This window comes from Mandrillus leucophaeus, unplaced genomic scaffold (assembly GCF_000951045.1).
Source record: "Mandrillus leucophaeus isolate KB7577 unplaced genomic scaffold, Mleu.le_1.0 Scaffold582, whole genome shotgun sequence".
NCBI classification, from domain to species: Eukaryota; Metazoa; Chordata; class Mammalia; order Primates; family Cercopithecidae; genus Mandrillus; species Mandrillus leucophaeus.
This window is the reverse complement of record NW_012106275.1, coordinates 7,829-16,997: the sequence shown is the minus strand read 5'-3', so window position 1 is coordinate 16,997 and position 9,169 is coordinate 7,829. Positions and strand designations below refer to the sequence as shown.

General features: G+C 40.8%; 1 protein-coding gene across 1 annotated transcript in view; it reads right to left on the bottom strand.

Moving 5' to 3' along the window:
* Positions 1–4,520: 4,520 nt before the first annotated feature.
* The window catches only part of IFNAR1 (interferon (alpha, beta and omega) receptor 1), a 12,303-nt gene continuing 7,654 nt past the window's right edge, over positions 4,521–9,169 (bottom strand). Inside the window, exons 4-6 of the mRNA XM_011999113.1 lie at positions 8,706–8,856; positions 7,835–7,980; positions 4,521–6,300 (exon numbers count right to left, since the gene is read on the bottom strand). Coding sequence (XP_011854503.1) covers positions 6,067–6,300; positions 7,835–7,980; positions 8,706–8,856 — 531 coding nt within the window. The 3' untranslated portion in view covers positions 4,521–6,066. The remainder of the gene's footprint in view (positions 6,301–7,834; positions 7,981–8,705; positions 8,857–9,169) is intronic.

Below are 9,169 nucleotides of genomic sequence, written 5' to 3'. Positions count from 1 at the left end.
TGAATGGTCTGGCCTCTCCCCGGGGGCGCATAGGACAGGAGACCCTAAAGTATTATCTTTTTTGATCATGGCTCTAACTGTTCTGCGCCATCTTCAACAGGTGAGACTAAGGAAGTGAATCACAGCTAATGAGTCATCCCAGCCAGGCGCAGTGCAGTGATCATTCCCAGAGGAAATGATCTCCTTGCAGGTTCATCTCAGCTCTGCAGCAATGCCTACTTCCTCCCACCCGCTCCAAGGCTGGTACTAAGGATGTGGAGCTCCTTTTCAACAACTCGCTTACTACAAAGTCCTGCTCATTCAAAGGCGAAGGTGGTAGCGGTAGAGGACCTGGTGGGCTATTTGCTCAACTGCTCTACCTTGCTTTGTAACTACCAAACCATTTCTGGGTGAGAGCATGGGGACACAAGATTCTTCACATCTAGCTTCCTTTCCTCATTTGCTCGAGATAATCACAAACAGAACTTTAAGAAACTACCTGTATAAACATCTTCGCGGAATCGTATTATTGAATAGTAACCGATTGTCAGCCTCAACAGGGTGACTTGTTGCCCCCTAGTGGTAATCAGTGTCTGTACCGTCAACGTCCCCACTCAATCACTGTGAAACACTTAGGTAACCAAGTGTCAGTCACAAAGTTAAAAAACAGTCCTTGCTTTCATGGAGCTTGCCAAATATAGGCAAATGGTATAAAAATCTCTTCCCTAGGGAGCACGCTAGACACACCCGCAGGTGCAGGCACAGACAGGGCATGAATTCTACACATGTATGCAGGGGAGGTCTTTCAGGGAGAGTTCAGAGTGGAGGATGTACTTTTATACTACACCATTCAGAATCATCTCTTCCTCTAAGTACAACTCCAGAATATTAAAAATATTATAAAATTTGGGAATAGACAAAGTACACAAAAAGCCTATTATATATTTAAGGACTATGCTTAGAAAAAAGGGTCCTTTTACTGGAAAGATAGGAAAATAGGTTTTTGTTCTTAACTTTATGGATCCAGAAAATCTGGGAGGGAGGCCCAAGGGTGGTGAGTCACTGTGAGAAGTAATGTTTAATTTAATCCAGCTACTGAGTGGTATACTTTTTCAACTTCCTCCCTTTTCCCAAGACCTTAACAAAAAAAAGCCAACAGAATATCTTCTCTGCCAACATTTTTTTTTCTTTTGAAACGGAGTCTCCCTCTGTTGCCCAGCCTGGAGTGCAGTGGCGCAATCTCAGTTCACTGAAACCTCCACCTCCCAGGTTCAAGCGATTTTCCTGCTTCAGCCTCCCCAGTAGCTGGGATTATAGGCGCGTGCCACCATGCCTGGCTAGATTTTGTATTTTCAGTAGAGACGGGGTTTCACCATGTTGGCCAGGCTGGAACTGCCAACATTTTCTTCATGCTCATCATCAATCACTTCTTCACCTACAAAATGTCTTTTGCTAGAACATGAGTTCCAGGTGGAGACAGATCACAGAAAGGGGAGGAAAACTCAGAAATCCTTTGTTACGAGGCACTATCAAATTCCCCTCTTGCCTTTGTTTCCCTCAGGTAAAGAAAAAGATCGCTATTTTTCCATCAATATCACACCACAAATATCCACCTATATGTTGCCCTCAAGAGTTGTAATTCTGTTATCATCCTACTCAAGAAAAAAGGTAGTGAGAAACAACTGGAAGTTACCGGTATTTTGTCATTACTAAGTAACAGGGCATTTCTTGGGCATTAGGGATGATTTATGTATTATTTGTGTCCTTGTCTACTGTAAAAAAGGGAAGCTTAGAAACACAAGTGTGTGTTCAGGTTCCCAGCCTGAATACAAATTGTATTCAACTTGCGAGTGAAACGTGTCCAGACGGCAGGAGAGATCTACTTACCTGTGAGACTGACGAGCCTCCTTGGAACGAACTAATCCTGACAGAAGAAATACTTGTGAAGGGCAAACAGATTAGTTCAAGAAAGCAAGGCTATGCAATATCACAGCAGACTTTCATTCAATGAAGACTGTGCTCCAGCCATGTCTCGAGAGCGGGAAGAAAAAGCAGCAAACAGGCTCTATCTCCACAGGCTCTGGGGACAGTGACGGCTGCACTGGCTCCTTCAGGATGCCCAACCCTGGGCTGTGGAACACCAAGCACAGGCCTCAGCCCTTCCATGATGAATACCGTTTAAAGGCATCAGCTGCAGCATCTCTGTTGCATACAAACGCACTAAGTACAAAAAAACCCCCAGACTTTTGGGCCCATTGCTTATTATATAAAATTGTTTCCAGCAGTAGGGTTTAAGACAAAACACAAGTGAAATAAAATGTACAAGTTTGTTGCACAAAAACACTGAACACACGGTTATGTCCTTCTACAATTCAATAAAACAAACACTGCCACAAACACCCTCAGATTCAGTTTAGATTTCATTCATTCAAAAATTATTTTCTAAGTACCTTCATTACTGGGGATGCAGTAATGAATAATAAAGTCCCTGCTCTCTTGGAGCCTCTGTTGTAGCAGTGGGGCAGGGGAGACAGCCAGCAAACAGATCAGTACACAACATGTTAGGTAGTCACAGGGCCCTGGGTAGGGAAAGGAAAGCTTCTGCACACCCAAACCCCTTACGAGCAATTTGAGGCTGCTGTAAATATTACAGCCTCTTTTGGGGGAAGATACAAACTCTAAGTTATATATATATATGAGATACATACTATATATATATGATATATACAATATATCATATATATCTCTCTCTCTCTAGATACAACTCATATATATATGTGTGTGTGTGTGTGTATATATATATTTTAGAGATGGGGTCTGGCCATGTTACCCAGGTTGGTTGGTCTTGAACTCCTGGCCTGAGGTGATCCTCCTGTCTTTGCCTCCCAAAAGGGCTGAGATTATAGGCGTGAGCCACAGTGCCTAGCCCTAACTTATATTTTTAAAAGTAACTTTTTTATAAGTTGCAAATTTCTGGTCAGACTCTTAAAGTTCGTAATTCTAGGGAGCTGTTCTAATTTTTAGTTACAAGCTATACGAGTAAGTACTTTAAGTCCATACTAAAGGAATAACACCCACACCACGTGGATACATGTGCAGGTACATATATGAGCATGTTTACAGGCTCATGTCAAAAGTTACACAGGTACATATATGTTAATCTATATTATATATTAATACAAAATTATTTCTGGCTCTAATGATACAAATCTTTCATACAAATTCTTAGATTATACTTGGTCTCTCCAAGAACTACCAATATGCTAATTTTAAGGCAGTTAATTGGTACACCCAAGTACATGGTATTTCTAAGTAAATTTCTGTTCAGAAAATATACTTGTCACTTACAGCTAAGCATATGCTGATGAAGCAACATGTAGAACATAATGAAGAGTGGAATGCAACTGCCTTTTAATGTCTAGAAGACCAGGTAAAAATGAGGTTTTTGTTGTTGTTGTTGTTTTTTGCTGCTGGTGCTCAGTGCTTGTTCACTGAAAACCACAGATGGTCTCAAAACGTGAAGCCTTGTGCTCCAACTTCCTAGAGATCTAACAATTTCACTGGTGTCGTATTTTCCCTTCTCCACAACCTACAAGGGCATTATTACTCCTTTTTAGGCTATCCAGTCTGAAGCACGTTTTCCCAGTGGTGAACCCAGGGCCAGAAGTCCTGGGCAGGATCATTGAATTGCAGTAGTCTGATAAGCAATGGTGGCAGGCAGTCAGGATGTTTCCAACCGCCTCTTCAAAGACGCAAACTTCCAAAGTGACAGGGCTTTTCCAAAGGTCAGGCCAGCCATGCATGGTGGCTCACACCCGTAATCCCAGCACTTTGGGAGGCCGAGGTGGGTGGAGCACGAGGTCAGGAGTCCAAGACCAGCCTGGCCAACATGGTGAAACCCCGTCTCTACTAAAATACAAAAACTAACAGGGTGTGTTGGTGGATACCTGTAATCCCAGCTACTCAGGAGGCTGAGGCAGAGAATCACTTGAACCCGGGAGGCGGAGGTTGCAGTGAGCCGAGATCAAGCCACTGCACTCCAGCCTGGGCAACAGAGTGAGACAGTCTCAAAAACACAGCCTCTGGTATGAAAGATGAAAATGTGTCAGTGTGGGGTTCTCCGGCAGAGAGCTGGGTCTCAGAGGAGATTCCTGGGTCTCCTCAATGGCTCACTATGCTCTGCTTGAACCACTCCAGAAGCCAGGTGGCAGGTCCGGGGACACGCATGGTGTGGCCTGCAGACACGTTACGTGCCCAGGATGTGCTGAGCACCACAGCCCTCCCGAGGGCAGCTGCCTTCAACCTCTTCTTCCAACAGGATGATCTGTTTTTTCAGCAGAAATGACTACATTTTAAATCAGACTGGCCTTAGCAATGGCCGCTTCCCAGCACGCTCTAACTTTGTCTCTTTTCTCTTTCACTGGTCCTTGCCGGAACGGTGCTCTGAGAACTCTGCCCTAGAGGCCACCAGAATTCCCACACTTCCTGCCTATTAAGGATATCCATGGGTAATCCCCAGTAGCAAGTAATTTAAAAATAAGTTGTAGATGCCTTTGGAAAGCATTATGTGATTTCTTACATTAGGTTTTTCGTCCTAGTTACATTTTTTTCCCCCTCAGTTCAATGATTTGTATTTTAAGGCCAAGCAGGCTGAGCAGCAGGGGTATCTGAATACTGCTAGACAGTGCAGAGAAGCCAGCCTGGTACTCAAAGTGACAGAGACCACCCATAACAACAGAGTGGGTTCATCACTGAGAGCTGATTAGGCGCTCAGGCTCCCAGTGGAACATTCTTCTTCCTCTTGCACCAAGGCCAGCGACCTCTTTCCTATGGAAGCATTCTTCTTCTGTGTCAGTCTCCCACCATGGCCATTTTCTGGTCCCAAGAGTTCTTGCATACACTATCTTCTGGCATGGCATGTATATTAAAACTTGTACGCACTCTCAGATCTTAAAATACAACAATTATTTCTCTAATTAGATAGTTACTTATTTTCTAGGACTTCAGGGATTGCAAATTCCAGCCAGAAACTATTGTTCTAGTAAGTTTTGAATCAGAAGTCTTACTGTGTAGTAAAAAATTGCCTGGCTTTAATCCTAAACCACGTAAGGGTAGATACTGTGATGTAGAAGCCAATGTTCTTGGGATAAATGAACAGAAGTCCCTGAACATTTTTAGGGATCATCTTTCTGGCATCTGCAGCTATTTTCTAGGCTAAGCTACTTTCCAGAAAACCAGGTGATAACGTGTTCAGACTTTCCTAAATAAATTTCCTGAGGGCCTAACCGCAGTGTTAAAAGACCAAATGTTTGAAATATCTCCAGAGGAGGAATGAAATAGAATGCTAGGAATGGCGAACAGACAGGTGTGGCACATGCAGTAACCAGGAGCATCAGTGACGGACAGGAACACACACACCATCCTTAGCCACAGTGCACAGCGAGCACAGTTGCACTTAGGCTCTCAAGAGGGAGACAGGTGGCCATCATTTTGATCTGACTCATCTCATCCAATGCAGGTCCAATGACAGGCTTTTTCAAGATTTTACACGTGGAAAATAATGTAGGAAACGTTTGTCTCAACTCTTATAATTGCTTTCTTTATTTTCTTTCTTTTTTTTTTTTAAAGAGAGTCTCACTTTGTTGCCAGGCTGGAGTGCAGTGGCGCTATCTTGGCTCACTGCAACCTCCACCTCCCGGGTTCAAGTGATTCTCTTGCCTCAGTCTCCTGAGTAGCTGAGACTACAGGCACATGCCACCATGCCCAGCTAATTTTTATACTTTTAGTAGAGATGGGGTTTCACCATGTTGGCCAGGATGGTCTCAATCTTTTGACCTCATGATCTGCCTGCCTTGGCCTCCCAAAGTGCTGGGATACAGGCATGAGCCACCGTGCCTGAGCCTGTAATTTCATTTTTAAATAGTAAAGTGCTTGCCTGTATTTTTACGGCCTATGATCTGAAGATGTTTTTTCTTCCCCGAAACAGGGAAATGTTCTCTTTGTAGTTACTGAGAGGAAGGCAAGGAGCTCAGGATCCCAGTGTAACTCCTGCAGAAAAACCTTATACTTGACAGAGTTCATTTCTGGTCATATAAAGTCCTGCTGTAGTTCTTCACTTGTTTTATTTTCACTTTCATCTTCATTAGAATAATTTCCTGAATCTTGGCTAGTTTGGGAACTGTATTTTTTATGATCCTCATCAGTCTGATTAGTTTCTTCTACTGTAGCAATTGTGCTTATATTTTCAATTATAAGACATTTTTCGATTTGTTCCTCAGAAGTTGAAAGCAGAAGATTCTTCAATGACTGTTCAGAGAAATACTAATTTAAAAAAAGGGAAAGAGTAGAAATCAATTATTTAAAATAATAAAAATTCCTTTTCTAGTTATAATAGCTTTAGTTTCTTATGTCCATTACTGAGAAAACCTATTTTCTGGTCTGCATATTAAAAAGTCACCTAAGAACATACTAATTGCCTTATAATGTTTAAAATCATTAGTGAGGTCACTCTTATCTTAGTACCTTTTGTGGGAGTCTTTGAAAAGTACCTAAGAAAGGTACACTGTGCCATCAGGGGTAGGCGGGGAAGAACACGGGAAAGGACAGGAGTGGGAGGGCTCTGGGGTCATGACATTTTTTTTTTTGAAATAATAAAAATGTTTGTATCTAACCCGTAGATATCCAAAAGAAGCACAAGTGAGAAATTATTAGCTATTGTAACTAGTTTTTAGTCTATTTTAAATAATAGCTATGAATATTAGAGTACACAGAATGACATTCTTGTGCTCAGCGGTGTAACAGTAAAATTGTTAATATTTACTGAGCATTTTTAGAGTGGTAAGGCTCTTAAGGTTTATCTCCTTTGTTCCTCACACCTCTACGGGGTAGTTTACAGCCAAGGGTACTTGCTTACCTGCCCTTAGTGACTCGCTCAAATTCATAAAAGCCACCCTAGATGAGTGCATCATTTCCCAGGAACAGATTCTATGCTTAGGCCTTCACCATTTAGTGCTTTCATTTAGTATGCTAACTTCACAGAAGTGCCAAACAAAAAACTGTGATGTGTCATAAAAAAAAAGTCTCATGTTTTATTTCATTTTGTGTGATTTCACCTATATAATATGCTTTCTACACTGATAGAATATTTCAGTCTTCTGGATATATACAGATGCTCCCAACTTACAATGGAATTATGTCCTGACAAATGTGGGACATAATTCCAACGGCGTAAGTTGGGGACTGTCTGCACTGAAAAGAATTACATCACAGACTTTATTTATTTACTTATTTAGAGACAGAGTCTTGCTCTGTCGCCCAGGCTGGAGTGCAGTGGCACGACCTCGGCTCACTGCAACCTCCACCTCCTGGGTTCAAGTGATCCTCCTGCCTCAGCCTCCCAACTAGCTGGGATTACAAGTGTGTGCCAACACGCCCAGCTAATTTTATATTTTTAGTAGAGACAAGGTTTCTCCATGTTGGCCGGCTGGTCTCAAACTCCTGACCTCAAGTGACTCACCCGCCTCAACTTCCCAAAGTGCTGGGATTACAGGCATGAGCCACCACGCCTGGCCAAGAATCACAGGCTTTAAATGGTAAAACAAATGCCACAGTGAATCTAGGAATTGCCAGAAAAATATGAAATTAAGGACAATCATTACTATCCCATGCTATGTTATTACTTATATTAAATTACTGTTTTTAAAGTTCATTGGCTAAAACTTTGAAGAAAATACCCAAATCAGTCTCTATTATTTTCTGGATATCAAGAAAACCTATATATATCCTGTTGAAATCAAACACATTTCCTGTTCATTTCCTAGCTGTTGACAAAAAAAATATAAAGAAAGTAACATACCTCATCTATATTGGAAGAAGGTTTAAGTGATGGAAAGAAGACATAATTGATGCATCTCAAGAGGACTTTCACAGCATAAATGACAAACGGGAGAGCAAGTAATACAGTAAAAATTCCAATTATAAGCCAAATTTTAGATGTATTTCCTAAAAAGATATACATGATATTTATATGTTTTGACATACAAATGCCCTAACAGTGCTGACAGCTGTGTGAAAGACAAGCCATATGAAAGGAAATATAAAATCTATTAAATAATACTCTTAAAAATATTTCTGGTAGCACTGAGTCCACACCAACCATAGACAATGACATTTACATTTAAAGATTGGCGTGGGAACTGAAGAGATCCTCAGGGAGAAATACAATATTGACATACAGGCCAAACATGCAAGTATCCTTCAGCACTTACACGTATGTCATACAACTAGCAAAATTTAATAGATATTCTGTGACTAAGCCTCTACCAGTCAACACTAGAAACTATAAAATAGAAAATGAGACTAAACCAGTTCCCACATTAAAAAAATTCAAAATGGAACTAAGTGATTTCTACATGATAATTATGTTAAGGATATTTTTAAAATTTTAAACTAATAGTCTTATTAAATGTTAAAGAGCAATAAATTAAGGAAATTAATTATAGGGCTACTGGATGAAATATAAAGCATCCAACAACACCAACTTGAGAGTTATGCATTTACAAATATTTTCTAGAAAGTCTACTTTTGATTTATGTAGTTCAAGAAGAAAACATTCTATATATTTTTTGCAGTAAAGAGAAAATGTTTTACAATTTTCAGTGTTCAGTATAGAATTACTTTTATTCTGTCTAGTCACATTTTTAAAAGAGATAATAAAAGATTCTGACCTGATTTTGTTTCCTCACACACAACATCACTAAAAACACTGCTTTTATTCAGCTTTTCATCCATGCTGTGTGCTCTGGCTTTCACACAATATACAGTCAGTGGTTTCAAATTAGGAATAGTAACATCAGTTTTTTTCTTGATAATTTTTCTCTAGAAAATATAATTAAATCATTGATAAAATTTAGTCACCTCATGAAATCAGAGAATATGTACTTTCTCAATTCTTTTATGTTCAGTCTAACATTGGCCTCTCCCACGTAGTTGGTACGTGTTTGTTTTTTTTTCTAGACAGTCTCGCTCTGTCACCCAGGCTGGAGTGCAGTGGTGCAATCTGGGTTCACTGCAACCTCCGCCTCCTGGGTTCAAGTGATTCTCCTGCCTCACCCTCCTGAGTAGTTGGGATTACAGGTAAAGATGCCACCACGCCTATTTTTACTTGGTGAAAACACCACCAACACTACAG